The sequence below is a fragment of the Arvicanthis niloticus genome, chromosome 1, assembly GCF_011762505.2.
Source record: "Arvicanthis niloticus isolate mArvNil1 chromosome 1, mArvNil1.pat.X, whole genome shotgun sequence".
Classification (NCBI taxonomy): domain Eukaryota; kingdom Metazoa; phylum Chordata; class Mammalia; order Rodentia; family Muridae; genus Arvicanthis; species Arvicanthis niloticus.
This window is the reverse complement of record NC_047658.1, coordinates 52,275,220-52,296,891: the sequence shown is the minus strand read 5'-3', so window position 1 is coordinate 52,296,891 and position 21,672 is coordinate 52,275,220. Positions and strand designations below refer to the sequence as shown.

Here is a 21,672-nt window from a genome sequence, read left to right as displayed (position 1 = left end):
TGTCACTCAGCTTTTCTCCGACTCTTTCTGTCCCCAGGGTTCTAGCTTCTGACTCTACCCAAATGATCTGTCAGCAGGGGGCCACTTGTGGAGCTGCTCCCACACCAGAGCCGAGGAAGCCAGGATGTCTGTAGGCTGTCTGAAAATATTAAGTATTGTTAGAAAACAAAAGAGGAACCGGGTGCACTGGGATCTTAAGTTTGTGTAGAACTTTAGACTCCAGGCTGCAGTTTTACGGTAGTTTGCTAAGTCTGTAGAAGGAACATTTGTTCTGGCTGGTCAGCATGCAGAGGCCTTGGGTTTAGTCCCCAGCACCACACAGATGAGATGTGGTGGCATACACCTGTTGTGGAGAATCAGTAGTTCAAGGTCACCCTCAAAATGAGTTCCAACCCCGCCTAGGATAAATGAGATCCTGGCTCAAACAACCGGTAAAATAGCCTTTGGGAGACTAGGGAGATGGCTTAGTGCTTAGGAGCATTTTTCTCTTGTGAAGAGACAGAGTTCAGTTCTCAGAACTTACAGTGGGCAGCTCCACAACCACCTGTAACTTCAGCTGTGAGGATCTGATGCCCTCTTCTGGCCTCTCCAAACACTTACATGCACACACACACAGAGACAGATATTTATGATGATGATGGTGGTGGTGATGATGATGATGATGAAAGTATAGCCTTTGTTCTTGAATTTTGTCTTTTGCTTCCTAGAAAATGTAAAATATGTATACTTGTGGTAGTATTGACCTACCACAGACCAGACAAGGCCATAGGTACAATCCCCAGTCCTGGGGTTGGGGGGGAGGGAGGAAAGCTTGCTTGATAAACTTACTCAACTGCCCTTTGTTGCAGGAGAAAACTACATTCCTACAGAATACACATAGCTCTGGAGTGTATAGTTCTAGAGGCATTGACAGACTCACAGAAAGGAAAGTATGATGTGAATTAAATAATAATGTCTATAAAAGGCCAAGTCTGCATCTGCAGCTCTCAAGAAATCAGAAGGTGGACACACACCTTCACTGCCAGAGACTAAGTTCTGTTAGTGGGAGGGGACAGCAGAGGAATAAGTTCTGTTAGTAGGAAGGGGACAGGGGACAGCTCATTGGTGGCAGCTGTTCTTTTCGGAAGAGCAGATGAGGAAGGCAGATGGTAAAGCTGGAACTGCTTGCCTCCTGGACTGTGGCTTCCACAGGGAGGTGGGAGTTTCTCAGAGAACTGAACTGTGGGAAAGTGACCTTTCCTTAACCTGAAGTTACTTTAATTTTTTTTTTTTTTTTTTTTTTTTTTTAATTTAGTGTATGGGCAGGATGTGTCTACAGAGCTCAGAGGACAGTTTGGGAAAGTCAGGTCTCTCCTTCTGCCACGTGGGTCCCAGGGATTAAACTCAGATTGTCAGGCTTGATAGCTGGGCCTTTACCTGCTGGGCTATCTTGCCTGCCCCGAGTCTATGTGTAAGATCTGTGGATCTGGACCAAAGGCAGAGAGATGCTGGCGTTGCAGAGACAGCTTGGACCACTAAGTGCTTGAAGCACAAGCAAGAGGACCTGGCCTCCATCCCCATACCAGTGTTCAACAGCAACAGCGCAGGGTGTGCCAGCCTGTGCTTCTAATCCCAGCTCTAGAGCTGGAAGCAAAGACAGCTAGATCCCTAGGGCTGACGAGCCAGCCACTCTAGCCTAATCAGAAGGTTCCAGTCCCAGGGAGAGATCCAGTCTGAGACAACATGATCTTTGGATTAAAAGATGTTTTTTTAAGTAAACAAGCTCCTTAGATTTAAGTCTTTCTAAATTCTAAGATCCATGTCTTGGCAAACAGTAACAAAACTGCAAAGTAACCAAATGAAGATAAGATCCTTGAACGAGAACCAACAATCAACGGAGATGGTTGGGGGAGGGCAGAAAGGTCGGGGCATGAAGCTCAGTTGATAGTGTTTATCTGGTAAGAAAACACCTGGGTGCGGGGGTGGGGGGTAGGGGTGGGGGGTAGGGGTGGGGGGTGGGAGGGTGGTGGCTTAATCCCAGCACTTGGGAGGCAGGGGCAGGTGGATTTCTGAGTTCGAGGCCAGCCTGGTCTACAAAGTGAGTTCCAGGACAGCCAGGACTACACAGAGAAACCCTGTCTCGAAAAAAACAAAAAACAAAAAACAAAAAAAACAAAAAACAAAAAACAAAAACCAACAACAAAAAAACCCACCTGGGTGACCTCTGACCTCCACAGGCTCCCATCCATGTACGCCCACATATACAGGAACAACCATACATGTGCACACACACAAGAAAAAAAAAGGAAGGGGGCTGGAGAGATGGCTCAGTAGTTAAGAGCACTGGCTGCTCTTGCAGAGGACCTGGATTTGGTTCCCAGCACCTACGAGCTGTCTAGCAACCCTCTGTAAATTCAGTCCCAGGAAATCTAAGACCCTCTTCTGGAATCTGCCTGCTGGTGGTATGATACATAAAAGGAGGGGGAAAAGTATACACATTAAATAAATGAGTAAGTAAATGAACAAAAAAAAATTAAGGAGCAAGCAGGAGGAGGGGAGAGGAGGAAGAGTTGGGAGTCAGGGTAACAAACAAACACGGTAAGATTAATGACTTACTCCAAAGATGGCTTTGCTAGAGAGCAGGCATTTTAAGATAAAACAAAAACCAAAGAATGCTTTAGTTGAAAAATATCTGTTATCCCTGTACCAAAGAGAAGATAGGGATTATTTACAAAGTAATAACCATCAAACTAACAAAAAGAAGGACGCAGAACTCTGGGGCTATAGCCCAGTTGGTGGTATGTTTGCCTAGCATACAGAAGGTGCCGTGTTGTGCCCCCAGCCCTACAAAAACTGAGTGTGTCTGTGCTCACCTGTAATCCCAGCAGTTGGGAGGTGGAGACAGAAACATCAGTTCAAGATCATCCTTGGCTACACAATGAGTTGGGAGGCCAGCCTCTGATGCTTGAGTCCCTGCCTCCAAAAGCCAGTAATAGGTGTAGAGAAAATCTCTTACGTGCTGTATGGAAGCAACACCTGTCAATAAAAAAGCCTATGGCCAATGAGCTGGGCAGGATTAGAAGGTGGGACATCCGTCAGGGAGAGAGAGGAATTCTGGGAAAGAGGCAGGAGATTCGCCCCAGAAAGCTGATCATGAAGATGGTTACATGAAGCTGAGGAGAGGTAATTAGCCATGTGGAGATGAAAGTTAAGAACTAGTTGAGGAACAAGCCAAAGTGTGTGGCCTGTGCAGTTATTAATAAATAGTCTCAGAGTAGTTATTCTGGGGTGAGAGGCAGTGCAGTTACAAATGGGGCTGTGAAGGGCTCAGTGAGTGAAAGGGTTTGTTGCCAAGCCTGACAAGCAGAGTTCAATCCCCAGGATGTACGTGGTGGAAGGAGAGAACTGGCTTCCACAAGGTGTTGGATGACTTCCATACACGCACGGCACTCCCCACCCCCACCCCAACAATACATACATAAACTTAATAATATTAAGGAAAAATAACAACAAGCAAGTAAAATTACGTAAAGTCCAGCTAGGAGAAGGGGGAGGAGAAACAACAGGGGAGGGATATAGTCAAAGTACACGATATACTTGAGAGAAACTATCTTTCTGAAACCTGGGCTACACTAGACCTTATTTCAAAATAAATAAATAAATAAAGTAGATACCTTAGGAATGTATAAAGCAGAAGATAAAATTTCCCAAGAGTCTTTATATTTATACACACACACACACACACACACACACACACACCTCTTTAACTACTACAAGTCCTGGTTCAGTACCTGGTCTATTTAATAAAGGCTAACATATCAGGGCTTTAAACAATCATCTCTGGAGTAGTGGTCCTGAAGCTGCCAAGGTTCACATTTGGTTCCCTGGTGCTAAGGAGCCAGGTCTCTCTGCTGTCTGTTCTCTGTCATCCTCAAATCAACCCTTTCACTCATTGGTCCAAGACAGCTGCTTCCATTCTTATTGGCAAGTCCTCATTCCAGACAGTAAGAGGAGAGGGGAGGAGAGGAGGCAGAAGGGAAGAGAGTCACTTTTCTTTCTGTTTAAATAATGTCCTGTTGGACAGAATGCAGTCTTGTGAGCATGCCTGTTTTTAAGGGAGACTGGGTAAATTGTACGTGTGTGTGTGTGTGTTAGTTGAGGTTTTTTTTCTTTCTTTTCTTTTCTTTTTTTTTTTTTGGTTTTTTGAGACAGGGTTTCTCTGTATAGCCCTGGTTGTCCTGGAACTCACTCTGTAGACCAGGCTGGCCTTGAACTCAGAAATCCACCTGCCTCTGCCTTCCAAGTGCTGGGATTAAAGGCAAGCCACCACTGCCCTGCTGAGTTTGTTTTTTTGAGACAGTGTCTCATTTGTAACCCTGACTATCCTGGAACTCCAATGCAGTTGAGGATGACCTTGAACTTCTGATCTTCTTACATCCTTAGTGCTGGGATTACAGACTTGTGCCATCACAAGTGGTTTTATGCAGTGCTGGGATTAAACCCAGTTTCATGCATGCCAGGCAAGCACTTGACCTACTGAGCTACATCCCAGTTCAGGAGGCATTTTAGTTTTCTTATGAGAGAAAAGGTTAATGAATTGATAAGGTATTAACAATATATTAATAAAATGTGTACAGTTCCTGGTTATATGTCTATGTACCACTTGAGGCCAGAAGAGGGTGTCAGATCTCCTGGGACTGATTGGCTTACAGATGACTGTAAGCCTCCTGTGGGTGCTAGGAATTGAACCCAGGTCCTCTGAAAGAGCAGCCACTGCTCTTAAGCCCTGAGCCATCGCTCCAGTTCCCATGCATATTTTATTACATTTATTTATTTATTACATTTATTTATTTATTTATTTATTAGAGTATGTATGTGTGCCCCAGTACTTGTGCAGGGGCTAGACTTATGCTGTAGGGTTTACTGGGAAGCTTCTCAGAAAGCAAATTTTTAACTCCTTCCCCAGTTATATACCAAAGTAAAACCATAGTATACCCTGTAAACACTTAATACTGATTTATCAGATGTGATAATTTAATTGTATTAGAAAAATGGAAGCAGAGAAAGCCTGTAAAAATTGGGCCTAAACCAGCATGTTTTTGATAGGAGAAGGTGAACAGTCTGTAAGGTTAAACCCGACATAGGCAATAAGGTACAGGGTCATTTTCTGTGGAAATGACTTTCTTTTTTTGGGGGGGGGGGTGAGACAGGGTTTCTCTGTGTAGCCCTAGCTGTCCTGGAACTCACTCTGTAGACCAGGCTGGCCTCGAACTCAGAAATCCGCCTGCCTCTGCCTGGAAACGACTTTCTAAAAGCATAAACCTCCATACTTACACCAAGTAATTTCACACAATTTATTTACTGGATTAAGATTTACGGTGGTGTGGCTGAGTGGTAGGGACTTGCCTATCACATGCGAGATGCCACGTTCACTGAAGAAAACTATACAAGTTAAGTATGAGAAGACTAGAAATACATCGAATGCACTTCAAGTATTTGACAGCCCCTGGTGCTGTGCTCAGGCTGACGGGGTCAGTGCATTTAGGATCTATCCTAGTGTCCTTCAGGATGGCGAAGGCTGAAAAATTAGAATTACGTTTCCTAGACGACCTTGTAGCTAGGATTCTGGGCACAATTTTGCCATTAGTTTTTAATCCTACAGGATCAGTAAATTGGAGGCTGGAAAGATGGCTCAGTGATTAACAGCACTTGCTGCTCTCCCAGAACACCACAGTTCAGTTCCCGGCACTTACAGTCAGGCGGTTGAGCTTCCAGGGATCCAATATCCTTTCCTTGTGCTTGTGTGCCTGTGAGCACACACATAAACAAATAAAAACTAAACAGTAAAAAGGAAAAGATAAGAGAACAGAAGAGGAGTAGGTGTGTGTTGTGTCTGCAGGGAGGGCTACGGTGGTGGAGTCCGAGCTCTTTCTGCAGGTTCTTGAGATGATCAGGCAGGAGTCCCTCCCCTGTGGTGGATGCATTCTAGGACCACGCATGGCTGCATGAACTTCAGGCAGTACTAAGTCCTCAGCATATGTTCTCCTTTCCCATTGGTATCTCAGCTCTCAGCAGCTTCAGCACACACTTCCCCGCCCTTAAGACTTTTACCTTTTCATGTTAAAAAAAACAAAAAAAAACAAAAAACAAAAAGGCAAAGCACTTTATGACTTCTGTTCGGTGCAGCTGAACTGCCAGCATCACAACTCCTAGGCTTTCTTTTTGTACCCACCCCCTACCAGGGGACAGGGTCTCATGCAGTCCAAGCTGCTCTCAAGCTGGCCGGGTACCTTAGGCCGGCCTTGGACTTCCGCATCCTACCTCCCAAATGCTGAGACTATAGATGTGCACCTCCATGACTGGCCAGGGCTTTTTTTTTTCCCCCTTAATGATTCTGTCCTTAAATTATGCACGTGGGTATATACTTGTGAGTACAGATGCCTGGCTACACCAGAGGCCTTGATCCCCTTGAGCTGCATATAGCCAGTTTCGAGCCACCTGACTTGGGTGCTGGGACCTAACTTGGGGTCCTGGACAAGAGCAGAAGTTCTTAAACACTGAGCCATCTCTCAAGTCCCTAGGGCTTTATTCTTAAAGTTTCATCATGTTTATTGTGCCCACATGGACAGCAGAGATCATCTTTTAGGAGCTGGTCAGTTTGGCAGATGCCACGCTTACATGGCAAGAGTTTTATCCACTGATTTACCTTGCAGGAGCCCAGGTGGGGCTTATTTATTATTATTTGAACATTGTTACTTAGTGTGTGTGTGTGTGCATGTGCGTGCTTGTGTGTGTGAAGGTCAGAGGACAACTTTTAAGAGTTGGGTCTATCCTTCTTGCATGTGGATCCTGCAGGTCGGATTCAGGACGTTAGGCCTGGTGGCAGTGCCTTTACTCTGCCTTTACTCACTGAGCCACCTTGCCGGCCCCCAGCTGGGGCTTTTTATTAGGTGAAATAAAGGTGGAGAAAGCATATAATTATGGCAGTTGATCTACTACCAGAGTCGCTACTAAGTGACCAAACAGGCAGGTGGTCTGTAGGACACGGGGATGCCAGGCCAGTGGATACCTCCCACCCACTGTGAGATGACACAAAGTTTCATCATGCTGCTCAGATTGGCAAGCAATGTAAAAACTCATGAATTATTAATTTTTTGGAATGTCCCACTTAATATTTTTAGACTACGGTTGATGGAGTGTAATTGAAACCTTGGAAATGAAACTGTGGGTGGGGAACAGTCCTCCTCCTGTGTGTTTTTGGAGCTGCTATGTGTAGCTCAGTGTAGTGACAGCTTTCCCAGCTGGCTTCCGATTTCAAGAGAGGAAGTGGTTCCTTTGCTGCCTCATTTCTGCTGCCAAGCACTCCTATCTGAGTCTGTTATCAGCTCTCCAAAGAGGATTTTCAGCAGCTCCTTCATTACTTGAACTCACTAGAGAGTCATACTTTATTCGGCTTTGTTTGTTTGCTTGTTTGTTAAGATGATGGGGAAGGGAGGCTCTGTAGACCAGGCTGGCCTCAAACTCACAGAGACCCAAAGGCCTTTGCTTCCCATTACTGCTATTACCAGTGTGTGCTACCATGCCCGGTCTTTTTTTTTCTTTTAAGATTTATTTTGATTATATTTAATCATGTGTCTATGTGCATCTGTGTGCTCATGCACACATGGGTGCAGGTGCCTGTGGAAGCAAAGTCATCTCATCTCCCCTGGAGAGGGAGTTACTGTGAATGCCCAATGTGGGTGCTGGGTACCAGCCTCAGGTCTTCTGAAAGAGTAGCAAGTGCTCTTACCCACTGAACTGTCTCTCCAGCCTGTGTGCACTTTCTTTTCTTTCCTTTCCTTCCTTTCCTTTCCTTTCCTTTTCTTTTAAAAAGGTGGCCCAGAATGACCTTTAACTTGCAGTCCTCCTGACTCTACCCTCTAGGTACTGAGATCTCAGGTGTATGACACCATGTCCAGCCTGGTCCAGTTGTGTGAAACTGAACTCAGTATGGCATAAAAGTGGAAAGTAACATGTAAAGAAAAAGCATGGATAGGCTGGAGGGATGGCTCAGTGGTTAGGAGCACTTACTGCTCTTGCAAAGGGTCAGGGTCCAGTTCCCAGCACCGACATGGCAGCGCACAACCAACCATCTGCAACTCCAGCTCCAGGGACCTAAGGCTACTTTCTGGCTACCAAGGATTCCTGCACACAGATCCTGCACATAAAACCTCATGCAAGCACACACACATACATATAAAAATCAAGAAATATAAAACAAGAAAAAAAGCATGGTGGATAGGACAAACACAACAGACACATAAGCCTAATTATAACAGAATAATCTAGGGACTGGTGAGCTGGTTGGTAAAGGTGCCTCACCAACCTAAATTAGATGCTGGGGACCTGAATAGAAGAAGCAGACAGCTGACTTCTACATGTTGTCCTCTGGCTGCCACAAAGTCAACTTGGTGGATGTGAGCTTTCTCTCTCTCTCTCTCTCTCTCTCTCTCTCTCTCTCTCTTTCCCCCCCCCCCGCCCTGTCACACACACACACACACACACACTCACACACACTAAACAAATAAATGTAAAAAAATCAACACATAAACCAGTCTCAGGAAATACAGAAGTTGCACATCGTGTCTATCAATTATTTTTGGTTTTGTTTTTGAGACAAGGTCCTCATATAATCTGGGCTGGCTTCATTCTCAGTATGTAGCCAAAGAGGACCTTAAACTACTGATCCTCCTGCCTCCACCTCCCAACTGCTGGAATTATAGGCACTTGCCATAATGCCCAGCCTCATTTTTGTATAAATTTTAAACATAAAACTTCCTATCCCACATGTAGTAACTGGACTAATAAATCATCCACGGTTCAGCAAGAACAGCGTAATCAGTATACGTATGTTAATTTTGAAAGATATGAACAGTGACGGTAGACATCATCAACATAGTTACTTTTTTATGGAGACAAAGAAGAATGAGGTGGGGCTTATTTTTAAGAAGCAAAATGACTTTTTAAAAGTTTTTTTGTATATATGTGTGTTTAGGTATGTGCTTGCCACAGCCTGAGTGTGGAGGTCAAAGGACAACTTTCAGGAGTCAGTTATCTCCTTCCACATACCCAAATACCTTTTAAATTTTATTTGCAGTGCTGGAATCAAACCCAAGGGCTTAGGGCTTGTCATACAAGCGCTCTACAGGTGAACAGCATCCCCAGGCCCCGCAAAATGTTTTGATGGTTTAATCATGGGGTGCGTGGGTGTTATTAATGTTATTTTCTGTACTTCTCCGCATGTCTCTAATACGTCCTAATTTAGAAAACACAGTCATGCTCAACACTCTTCAGGACATCTTAGTGTACAATTATGTTGGAAGCAGCTTCTGGGCTGAAAAGGGGGAAACCTGATGAGGCAACTTGCTGTTTTAAAACAGCGAAGTTGAAAGGACGGGAGAGATGGGTCAGTTAAGAGTACATACCGCTCTTGCACAGGACCTGTGTTTGGTTCCTAGACCAGTGGGATCTCCGTGGGTGCCTACACGCACATGGACATATGTACATATCCACACTGGGGATGTGGGCAGTGGTACCCAGCGGCTCTCACACATTGACGCGGCTTAGGTTTGCTGACGGGATGTAGGTGTGAGAAGTCCCAAAGCAGCCTGGGGACCGTGGGTTCGGTCGACTCGCCGGAGGCCGGGCTCAGCGGCCGAGAGGCCGGGCTTCGGGGCCCGGAGGCCGGGCGGGCCGCGCCGAGGGCGGGGCCGGCGCGCGGGGGCGGACCTCGGCGCGCTCCCGGCCGCTCGCTGGCTCTGGGGCCGCGGCGGCTCCTCTGCCGGGTCGCGCCGGAGGACAAGCTTCGGGCGGCGGCTTGGGCGGCCTGAGGACCGACCGGGTGGGCCGAGCGGCGGAACCCCGCGCCTGCCGTCTGCCTAGCCCGCTAGCGCGGGGCGCGCGCCATGGCCGCCTCGCCCGGCTCAGGCAGCGCCAACCCGCGGAAGTTCAGTGAGAAGATCGCGCTGCACACGCAGCGGCAGGCCGAGGAGACGCGGGCCTTCGAGCAGCTCATGACCGACCTCACCCTGTCCCGGGTGAGCTCCGGGGCCGGCGCGGGCGGTGCGGGTGGGTCCGCTCGGCGGGGGAGAGGTCGCCGGGCCGAGGCGGCGGGGCCGGGCGGGGGCCGCGGGTGGGGAGCGGGGCCGGGGCGGCCGCGGCCTCGGTTCTGGCCGGCCTGACGACACCAAATGCTGCTTGCGATCTCGGTGGAAGGGCCTTCGGTGCAGTGAGCTGGAAACGGCCGAGCCCGGGGAGGCGGGCAGCGGGGCCGGGCGGCCTAAGCGGGAGGATGACCCCGAGAGGAAATCGCACGCAGCTGCAGCTGCACCTCGGAGGCCGGACCCAGGCGCGCCTGGTTCGGGCGGTGCGGCTTCTCCGCGGACACCCACCGCCAGCGAGCCTTTGACCGTCGGCGTGGAGGGCCTCGGGGGCCCGAGGGGCGCACATCCTCCCCTCCCACCGAGGGGGTGCACGCACAAGTGAATCGACGGCTGCCCCCTGAATGGCAGCGGCCCGTGGTACCACGATGTGATTCCGTGGCTTTCCCACTTTCGCCTCTTGGAGGTGCTTTACGTGGTCCGATGCATTTGTTCAGCATCAGATATTCAGTGAGAATTGACAGGGTGCCTAGCGCAGATGGTGACCGCGGAGGGACCCAGAGGAATGAGTATGAGCGAGTCGGGGCAAACACCTGGGAGGCTAGACAACTGGAGCGGAAGGCAGGGGATGGAGACAGCAGAAGTGTCTGTGCAGACCGCAGAGGGCCAACGTGAGTGGGCAGCCTTGAGGATTCTGAGTGCTGGCCTTGAAGGCACATTGTCAGATGGGGGAGGCTGTGAAGATGCTGGGGGTGGGTAGCTGGAAGAAGCTGTGAGAGCAGATTGCCAGCTGGTCCTTGCCCTGCTTCCTGCGGTGCAGCCGTACTATATTTTGGCCACCGTAGTGTTTGTAACTTGAAAAAAAAATCTGTTGCCAGGGTTTAAATTGGGAGTTTTTTCTTTTAACATAAATTTATAACATAAACTAAATTGACTTACTTTAAAAATTAAGAGACCTGGAAACAATCTTGAGTGTCACCATCCTCAAGTAGAGTATGAACTCTATTTTGCTGTAATACAATTCACACCACTCACTGTTACAGCCCCTTACGCCGAGACCATTCATCATATTTATATAATGTTATCTTTTGGTGTAGTAAGGGCCAAGTGAACTGTTTTCTGAGCGTTCATTCTCGATGCACTGAAGCAAGAAAAAAAAAGAATATATGAGAGATAAGTGATAGATAGAGAATACAGATAGATACAGAAGGCTGAAGATTTCAAGGAAAAAAATGTCCTTATGCCCTGATTGGTTTTACTGCTTACCAGTTGGCACCTACAGGCCTGTACATTTTGTGACCTTGATTAGACCGTGCTTGACAAGCTGAGGACGTTATAGAAGAGTTGTGGGTAAAAGCCATGGATTAGGGTAAGGCCTGTGTTGTGATGTTACAGGGCATACTTTATGCACTCATACATGCACTTAAGTGCCTGTATAGCTAGAGTTGATCCAGTCACTCGTGCGATTTTTGAGGCCCTCTTTAAATATCCCTTGTGGTGAGGTAGGCCATGAGTAATGTACAGATTATTTTTATTCTTATGAGACAAGGTTCTCCTCTGTAGCCCAACTGGCTTGTAGCTCAACACCCCTTTTCCGTAGTTGATAAATGGGATTACAGGCATGCACCATCATACCTGCTTCAGATTTTTAAAAACAAAAAAAGTCCTCCCAGATCCTTAGCGTTCATTTAGTTTTGATTTTACTCATGTGTGTTCGCACATAATCTTGTGTATGAAGTTCATTGGGTAGAGCTTCAATTCCTTCACAAGCCAGAACATTTATGTGTGCAACAAACTGAAGGTTACAAATGCAATAAATCCAAGTAAAATTTCCTGTAATATGATAAATGCTATTTTGATGCACCGAACTTGGATTCTCTATGTGATATGTTAAATTTAATGAGCCCGATCAACTGTGGCTTATAGGCTAATCCAGTTGCTATTTCTGCTAATTACTACAAGCTTATGTCACTTTGCCTTGTACCTGGGACAGGGAGTCATTTGCATGTTAGTTCAGTTTGTGTTTTCTCCTTGTGTCAAGACACTCGTGATGACACTGAATGTACCTCGGTATTTTTACTTATTTAGCGTTTTAAAGGATTATTTTTTCCCAAAGAAATCATAGAATGAAACACTTCTCATAAAGAACTCCTGGGTCCTCACATGCAAGTGTACTCCCATTTGGAGAACAGTCCATTAGTTCACAGAGGGTAATTGGATGACTAGTGTATTGACTTTGCCTACTGCTTACTGCAGGCATGTTAAATGATGGGCAGGCACTGCAACTGATCTAGGTATCATTTCTCCTTAGCCTGTGTTGAGTTTCAGCTGCTCAGTGTAATCACGGCCAGTCTTTTAGGACTGACTTGAACACTTCTACTAGTGGGGTAGACATGAGGTTTTAGATCAGTGTTTCTCAACCTGTGGGTTGACTCCCACAGGGGTGGCTCTGATCAGAGCTTTACATTACAGTTCGTAACAGTGGCACAATTACAGTTACGAAGTAGCAACGAAGTACTTTTATGGTTGGGGTCACCACAACATAAGGAGCTGAATTAAAAAGTTGCTGTGTTAGGAAGGTTGAGAACCATGGCCCTAGATTTTGAAGAATTTTTTCTTTCCAGCTTTAATGTTTCAGTTTCATCAGTAAACAGTGTGAAAGGTTTTGTTTGTTTGTTTGGTTAGTTTTGTTTTGTTTTTTTGAGACAGGGTTTCTCTGTGTAGCTCTGGATGTACTGGAACTTTCTTTGCAGACCAGGCTAGCCTCAAACTCAGAAATCCATCTGCCTCTGCCTCTGCCATTATTAAGAGTAAAGGTGTGCATCATCATGCCCAGCTAGCAGAGAGACAATCTGGAGAAGGGAGTACCAGGAGGACTTGCCCATTGTGGTACCTGGCTGGGATCTCCTGGTAAGGAGAAGGGGGAAAGTGGAGGCAGGCCGGCTGGGAACAGCTGCTACGTTTCTATTCATTTCTGTGCTGTTGGTAAGTTGGATGCTACCAGTATAGTTAATGGCCTGTTTATGATACGTGTGTGATGGGAGTAAAGTTGACAGTTTTCTTAGTGTACTCACTAAGTACTATGTCTGTAGTGTGTGCCTGGGGTTACTATGGTTATTTGGGATGTTGTAGTGAGCAAGAAACAGTGCTTTCTGATGGGTGTTAAGATCCACCGAGGAAGACATGTAAAGAAGTGAAGACCCATTTTGGCGAGTGTTATAAGAAGCAAGTAGCTGGAGCTCTGGGCATGTGTAGCTAGAAGTCTTTGCCGTTTCTGATCTAAAGGATCCATGGGTGTGGGGAGAGAATTCTGGGATATGTGTGGGAAGGGAGTGTGCTTCTGGCAGAGCCCTACAGTCCAGCAGGATGACTGGGAGAGAGATTTGAGGTTCTGGGGACACCCCAAGGATCAGGTTGTAGATGTGGGACTTGGGACCTGATCCTAGAGCAATAGTAGGCCATTGGAGAGGTTGATCCTGGGTGGATTTGCATCTTAAAAGGATCCCTCTAGCCAGAATCTAAAAGGAGGCCACAGTGGGGAAACTGTTCTGATGCTGTACAGCAAGCTCTGGCAGGGCTGGGTGGCCTTGACTTGCGTGAGTGAGCAGGTCGGTGCATACAGAGTTTAGGTGCTTGGGAGGTTCCAGCAGATGAGAGGGAGAGCTGGAGATGACTCCCAGGCGTCAGGCGTGCCAGGGTCCTGGATGCATAATACTCTGCCAGGAGCAGGGTGGGGTTGTGAAGAGAGGCTGAGTTTGGGGGGCTTCTGAGGCTCGGGATGCATGTTCTAGCAGGCCGTTGTCTCTATGGACTTGGGCCTCAGAAGGGAAGGCTAGGTCTCCCTCCTATTTGGGGCTCTTTGGAGTTTAGATTCGATGCTTAGGAAGAGTTTTGAGACCACATGCTACAGGGAGGGGAGTATAGCTCAGTTGGTAGGGTGTCTGTATTGAGTGCTCCAAGTCTTGACTTTGATTCCCAGCATACGGATTAGAAGCTTATACCAGGAATCCTAACACTTGGGAAGTTGAGGCAGGAGGATGAAAAGTGTAAGGTCATCCTCAGCTACATAGGGTGTTTGAGGTCAGCCTACCTTATTAAAACAAATGACTTCCACCCCCATAAACTACAAACTGACTGGTGGCCTACACCCTATTTTTGGCTCTCTGACATATTTTTATTTTGCTTTCCGTGTGTGTGTCTATGTCTGTGTGTGTCTGTGTGTGTGTCTGTGTCTGTGTGTGTGTCTGTGTGTGTGTGTCTGTGTGTGTCTGTGTCTATGTCTATGTCTGTGTATATCTGTGTCTATGTCTGTGTGTGTCTGTATGTCTGTGTCTATGTCTGTCTCTGTGTCTGTGTCTACGTCTGTGTGTGTCTGTGTGTCTGTGTGTGTCTGTGTCTATGTGTGTGTCTGTGTGTGTCTGTCTCTATGTCTGTGTCTATGTCTGTGTGTGTCTGTGTCTCTGTGTGTGTCTGTGTCTATGTCTGTGTGTGTCTGTGTGTGTGTGTCTATGTCTGTGTGTGTCTGTGTCTCTGTGTGTGTCTGTGTATGTCTGTGTCTATGTCTGTGTGTGTCTGTGTGTCTGTGTCTATGTCTGTCTCTGTGTCTATGTCTGTGTGTGTCTGTGTCTCTGTGTGTGTCTGTGTCTATGTCTGTCTCTGTGTCTATGTCTGTGTGTGTCTGTGTCTCTGTGTGTGTCTGTGTCTATGTCTATGTGTGTCTGTGTGTGTCTGTCTCTATGTCTGTGTCTATGTCTGTGTGTGTCTGTGTCTCTGTGTGTGTCTGTGTCTCTGTGCGTGTGTGTATGTGTGTTTGTGTCTATGTCTGTATGCTTACATCTGTTTAATAAGGGCCAATAATGACCGTTGGGATTGTACATTAAAGTTTAGACTCTGGATTTTGGAAAATGAGATCTTTTAACAACATCCTCCTCACATTTCTTTCCTTTTTCATTAAAAATATTTATATTTTTATTCTATGAATATGAGTGTTTTGCCTGCCTATACAAAAGTGTACTACATGGGTATCTGGTGCTCACATAGGCCAGAAGAGGGTGCTGGAGAGCCTGGAACTGGAGATAGGGCTAGTCGTGAGCTGCCATGAGGGTGCTGGGAACCAAACCTGGGTCCTCTGCAAGAGCTGGAAGTGTTCTTGACTTGTGTGTGTGTGTGTGTGTGTGTGTGTGTGTGTGTGTGTTCATGCATGCACACACTTGTGGAGGTCAGAAGATAACTGGCAGGAGCCAGTCTCTTCTTCCACCATGTGAGTCCTGAGGCCTGAAGAGTAAAGCATCTTTCCTTGCTGAGTCATCCTTTGCCACAGACCCCCGCCGTCCCTATGGCATGCCTCATGATGCTCCAGATTGCTTTAGTGATTTAGCTTCCTGTATCTATTTGACTTTGTCTCCCTGCTGTAAAGTGAAGCCTGAATAGGCCCAGAAGCTGAAGAGCCCCTGACATTTGAAGGGAAGGAGGGGAGAAGGTGTAACCACGGAAGGCTAAAGAGCAGTTAGAACAGCAGGAGAGAAGAGGAGGGGTGTCCACCAGCCAAGCCAGTACTGCTGTCCAGTAGTGTGCAGCCATCAGTTACTACTGCGTGTGCAGGGTGCTGGGTGCAAGGTGGATTGGGAGGCATGGGGAAATGGCCGGGAAGAGAGGGGGACTGTGGGAAACTTCAGGGTGCTTGGCTGTAAAGGGCAGTTTATACTGATATATCTCAGGATAAACCCAGCATGGCTACCCTAAGTGTTGACTTGCCTTGAATAGCTGGGGAAAGCCATTGTTTTCCTTTTGTTGTTGTTGTTGTTTTCATTTTCATTTTTTAAAGACTTAAGGTCTTACATAGCCTTAATAGTGGCCTCAAACTCACTATGTAGTCAAAAATGACCTTGACCTCCAGATGTGCCTCTTCCTCCTCTTCCTCCTCTTCCTCCTCCTCCTCTTCCTCCTCCTCCTCCTCCTCCTCCTCCTCCTCCTCCTCCTCCTCCTCCTCCTCCTCCTCCTTCTCTTCCGCTGCCGCTGCCTCTAGATTGCTAGGATTACTGGTGTGTCCCACCATGACTAGTTTAAGCAGCACTAAGGACAGGACATCAGGGCCGCATGCATGTAGCAAGCCCTCTCGCAGCTGAGCCACACCCCCAGCTCAGACCTTTTGCTGGTTTTCTGTTAAATCAAACAATGGTGTGCTGTAGAATGGTGAAGCCTTTGAGCCAAGAGTAGAGGGAAAGCCTGGGAAGACCAGGCTCAGGTTAAACCTGACTGCTCTCTGTGCCAAGCATGCTGGTCTCTTCACTTGTTACCTCAGGCAGTCTTCAAAGTGACCTCGTGGTTTATCCTTCTGGATTTTCCACCATTTGGGGGATGAGTAAACCTTGGCTTAGAGAAGTATCTTTGCAAGGCTGTTAAGGGCAGAGCTAGGACTTGAATCTGGGTGTCACATTGGGTATCTATGCACTCAAAACCCTTTCCCCTAGTAAAGGTGTGTGTGTGTGTATGTGTGTGTGTGTGTCTGTGTGTCTGTGTCTATAGTAAAGGTGTGTGTGTGTGTGTGTCTGTGTGTCTGTGTCTATCTGTCTATTTTTGTTCTCTCTATCACATTTACTGATCTTTTCTCATCCTCCACCTCCTGGAACTGAAGCTAAGAATTCTTAGTTGCCAGACAATGCCCTACCTCTCAGCCATTCCCTCCCCCTAAATCCTTTCACAGTAGCACATTGGGTGACTATAGCTTTATAAAAGACCTTAAAGCTGTTAACTTAAGTATTGTGAGTTAGTCCTTCTTAAAAATTACTCCTGGAGAGATGGCTCAGTGGTTAAGAGCAGTGTGTGTTCTGCTCTTGCAGAGGACCCAAGTTTGGCTCCCAGCATCCATAGCTAATAACTGGCCATCACGCCAGTTCCAGGGGATCTGTGATCTTTTGGACTTTGTAGGTACCTGCACCCATGCATATACATTCTCCTAGACAGATATATACATATACACATAATTCAAAATAAAATAAATATTTAAAAACTTTTCCTGACAAGTTGGGTCATTTGCACTTACATACGTACTAGAATTATCTTGTCAGTCTATAAAAACAAGCCTGGCTGGAATTTTTATAAATGTTGTTTTATTTGTGACTGGAGCTTGAGCCCAGGGCCTGTGGTTTGTTGAGCTGTGCTCTGCGACTGAGGTATCCTCCCAACTCCCTGATGGGGTTTTGATTAGGATTGTGTTGACCATTGTGAGACTTTCTCAGAGAAGAATTAGCATGGCTTCTATCTCATTTATTCAGTTATTAGAAGACATTTTACTGAAGTATGTGACCTTGGGCCAAATTTTGCTATTGACTACTACTGAGTGAGGTAAATAAGATGAATGGAAGGGCCAGCAATAGACAGCAAATGGTAGCTAATTCTTACATAGTGGTGGGTAACAGGGTGTAGGGAGGCCTGGGGCAAACAGGACAATTAAGGCCCTGGGCTAAGAGCAGGTAGAGTTGTTCTGCAGGAATTTGAGTTTAGGGCTAAAAAAATGGCTCTGCCATAAAGGTGCTGTCAGCTTCCTGTCCTGAATCCAGTCCCCAGGACCCATGGGGAGGGAGACAGACAACCAACCTTCATAAATCACTTTCTGACTTCTTTTCACACTCATGTGCATGCGCGTGCACACACACACACACACACACACACACACACGAATAGGTTTAATGTTGTTTGCTTTTTCAGATAAGAAAGTTAGAAATCTGGATTTTATGTAGTCTTTCAAGTTCTAAAATTGAAATTGAAAACACTGCCCAAGTTAGAACTCCCTAGACTGCCAGCCTGTGACCTCTGCCTTAGTCTGGTTGTATTTTAGTCTTTATTTTCATCATCTGTAAACATGGAGGTGTTAAATTCAGTCTCAGATTTCTTTCTAGTTTAATGATTCAAAATTTCAAAAGTGGAAAGTGTCAAAATAACCAAAAGGTTTTAGAAGTAGCGGAGAAATAGTAGCCAGAGAGCTTGTCCGGGTCTCGATGGTTCACATAACACCACACATTTTTTCTCTTCATCCTTATATCTGTTGTGAAGAGCATGGGATGACTTGGCTAACCAGAGCTGGCTCTGGTGTCACACGGTCTCTGAAGGCCCGGAGATAGGTTCCTCCAGAGGGCAAGCAGTTGAGAATTGTGGGGTCCTTGGAGAGGGCCTTAAGTTTAGTTGAAGGCAGGTCCCTAGCTGGCTTTATAATTAAGCCTGGCTGATGTGTCAAAGCTTTTGGGTAAGGGTTGAAGCCTTTGTGGGACTCTTGGAAGGGAGAGACTTAGGCATGTGTGTATCTTTGTAAGCCTGTGACTGGCATGGTATGTAACACACAATTAAGACTTTATAACTGAATAAGTGGACTGAGTGACTCTTTGAAGAAGAAAGGAAAGGCTTTATATTTAGATCAAGGTAATCAAGAATCTTGTCTGAGCATTTCAAGGATTCTGAGTCAATGCTTCTAGTGTAAGTGCATTGAGAATATTAACTGGGAAGCTGATCTAACTTTTAAACTTGGCTCATAGGCTGAAATAGCATACTGAGTCTTCAAGGTTGACTCTGAGATCAGAGTTTTGAATAATATATTATAACATATAATTAATGTATCTCCCTATACAGCATGTTTGAGAGATCAAGTACTGTGATTATAATGACGTTAAAGACACTCAAGGGCTTTAAAGCAAAGCTTACAAACAAACACGTGCACTTATTTTTGAATATGCATATCAAATTAAGGAATATTCTCATATCTGGGATTTCTCTCAGGGTGCCAAGGGTGGTGGAGGAGGCAGTGAGCCAGGCTTCATCTCAGTAATCACAGAAGCTGAGGATAGATGGACGATGGGTCTCACCCCTGTCATCTCTAGTTTTTGTGTATCTGAAAGTTTTCATAGTAGATAGTAATAAGTCAGAGACTCATGGAGTCTACCATGTATCTGTCTTTCAGACTGTCAATAGTTTGGCCATTGACTTTTCCTGTCATAACTTCCTTATTACCATACTTTCATAGTATTTACATTGTATTAGATACATTTTAGTAATTACTTTTTAAACTGTATGTGTATGTGTGCCTCTGAGAGTTTATGTGCACTATGTGTGTGCAAGTGCTCCTGGAAGCCCTAGAACTGAAATCATAGGATGGTTGTGAGCTGCCTGCTGTGGATGCTGGGAATCGAACCTGGATCCTCTGTAGAAGCAATACACGTTCTTAACTGCTGAGTCATCACTCCAGCTCCTACAGTGTATTAGATATTTTAAATAATAATAGTAATAATAAATAATACGATCTTTCGGGGAGAATGGAAGCAGGAAAAGAGCATGGTAGAAGTGTGGGCTTTGAGGAACGCAGCTGTGGCTTGGCTTTGGTCAGGACATTAAACTTCTCTGTGTCCTCAGGTCCGTAAATGCAGGCAGGGCAACTTCCCTGCATTATTGTGGAGAAAGCTAGGGGGTGAACTGGACCAAGTATCTGAGGACAATCCCTGGTCTGCCCTAAGGGCTCAGGGCTGGCATATCTTGTAATTATTACTTTAAATTTATTACTTAATTCTTTTTAATTAGAGAGGGACAGAGTAATGGAAGGATGAAAGTCTGTCTCAGGGATCTCTCGATGACCTTTCTTCCCTGTATGAATTATAAGTACCAAGGTTATATGAATACACAGTTAACTCATTATTTTAGGAGCATAACTTGTGAAGATCAGGCTGGGTCACTTTACAGTGTTGAAGAACTATAACCAACTGATGGCCCTTTGAAAAGTAAAGAACAAAGGCTATTACATCTGTGGGATACTGTTGGATACCTGTTGACTTGGCCTCTTTTATTAAATATGTTTATTGCAGATTCGTGTGTGTGTGTGTGTGTGTGTGTGTGTATCTGTGGATGTATGCATGCTTGCATGCACTCTCGCACATGGACGTGTGGAGATCAGAGGACACCTTGCTTGAGTTGGTTCTCCCTTTCCACCCTGTGATCCTGGGATCACGCTCAGGTCACTGTGGCTTGGTGGCAAGTTCTCCACTCCATTAAGTCATCTCATCAGCCAGCTGTGGTCTCGTTTAATAAGCCTCTATCTAGAGATTAATAATCATTCCTTAGAACAAGTTATGATTTCAGGAAAAGAAATATTTTATAGCTATTAAAAATAATCATTCATTCGTGTGTGTGTGTGTGTATCAATATCATGTAAGAATAGGCTCATGATGTAAACATGCAAGCTGCTGTGTTGGTTGAGTGTTGTAGTGCATACTGGCTATCCCAGGATTTGGAGAAGAGGGGTGGTGATGGGAGGGAGAAGGGAGGTGGGGCGAGTATCAGGAGTTAAAAGGCCAGCCTCTGGTACATTGTGAGTTTGAGGCCAGCCTGGCTACATGAGGCTCCAGCTGAAGAGAGAGGAAGAGAGAGAGAGAGAGAGAGAGAGAGAGAGAGAGAGAGAGAGAGAGAGGAAGAGAGAGAGAGAGAGAGAGGAAGAGAGAGAGAGAGAGAGAGGAAGAGAAAGGAAGAGAGAGAGAGAGAGAGAGAGGAAGAGAGAGAGAGAGAGAGAGAGAGAGAGAGAGAGAGAAACAGAAACAGAATAACCAACCTTCCAGAAAGTTCTGTCTATGTTGTGATCCCTTGTACATAGTTATGACACATAAGTGTTCATGGAGATTGGGGAAGCCTGTGGAGAAGAAAGGAAAACAGTGAGCTTAATTTTCCTTAAGAAAGACTTTTATTATTAAAGATTATGCCTGCATGCCTACATATCATGGTATACAGGGCATTTGGAATATTCATAAATTCTTTATAAAACTAATAAATTAAAAAAACAGAAAGGAGATGGGCTGTGGTGGTGCATGCCTGCAACCTTACTACTTAGGAGTTAAGACAGAAGGATCAGGACCCTTGGCTACACAGGGAGGTTAAAGCCATCTTGGGTTGTTTGAGACCATGTCTCAAAACCAAACCCAAACAAAACAGAACCCAGGAAGCTCTGGAAACCTGAAGGTTGTGGGCATTTAAGTAGAAAAAGAAATCAAAACCAAGATTTTTGGTTTTTGTTTTTTTGGAAAGAGAAATGTGAATCTTTTTTTTGTTGTTGTTGTTTTTTTTGTTTTTTTCAAGACAGGGTTTCTCCGTGTAGCCCTGGCTGTCCTGGAACTCACTCTGTAGACCAGGCTGGCCTTAAACTCAGAAATCCACCTGCCTCTGCCTCCCAGGTGCTGGGATTAAAGGCGTGCGCCGCCACCACCCAGCAGAATCATTTTTATTAGTAATCCATACATCAAAATATATCTGGGAATGTGTTCTGATATACAAATTGAGTAACACTGTTCTGATTCATTATTAACATATATTATGTTCATTTACAAGAGCAGTATATTTAACTTCTACAGAGTATACATTCTAGAACTCATGTCTTTTAAAGCAGCACGTCTATTCGCATATGTTTTCCAGACTTGTTTCAAAAAATTCACCTTCTTTTTTTATTATTTAATTTTATTTTTTTACTTATTCACTTTACAACCTGCTCACTGTCCCTCTCCCGGTTACCCCTCCCACAACTCTCCTC

General features: G+C 45.6%; 1 protein-coding gene and 1 long non-coding RNA gene across 6 annotated transcripts in view; one reads left to right on the top strand and one right to left on the bottom strand.

The window, feature by feature from the left end:
* The window catches only part of LOC143442789 (uncharacterized), a 37,723-nt gene extending 28,144 nt beyond the window's left edge, over positions 1–9,579 (bottom strand). The window contains exon 1 of the long non-coding RNA XR_013111279.1: positions 9,444–9,579. This is a non-coding gene — a long non-coding RNA (uncharacterized LOC143442789). The remainder of the gene's footprint in view (positions 1–9,443) is intronic.
* A 174-nt stretch (positions 9,580–9,753) lies between these two features.
* Crtc3 (CREB regulated transcription coactivator 3) overlaps positions 9,754–21,672 on the top strand; it is a 103,694-nt gene continuing 91,775 nt past the window's right edge. For 4 of the 5 annotated variants that reach the window (XM_076936701.1, XM_034501005.2, XM_034500998.2 and 1 more), the window contains exon 1: positions 9,783–10,055. In XM_076936701.1, coding sequence (XP_076792816.1) covers positions 9,924–10,055 — 132 coding nt within the window. In that variant the 5' untranslated portion in view covers positions 9,783–9,923. Of the gene's footprint in view, positions 10,056–21,672 lie in introns of all 5 variants that reach the window. The other variant, XM_034501010.2, reaches the window with a different exon arrangement.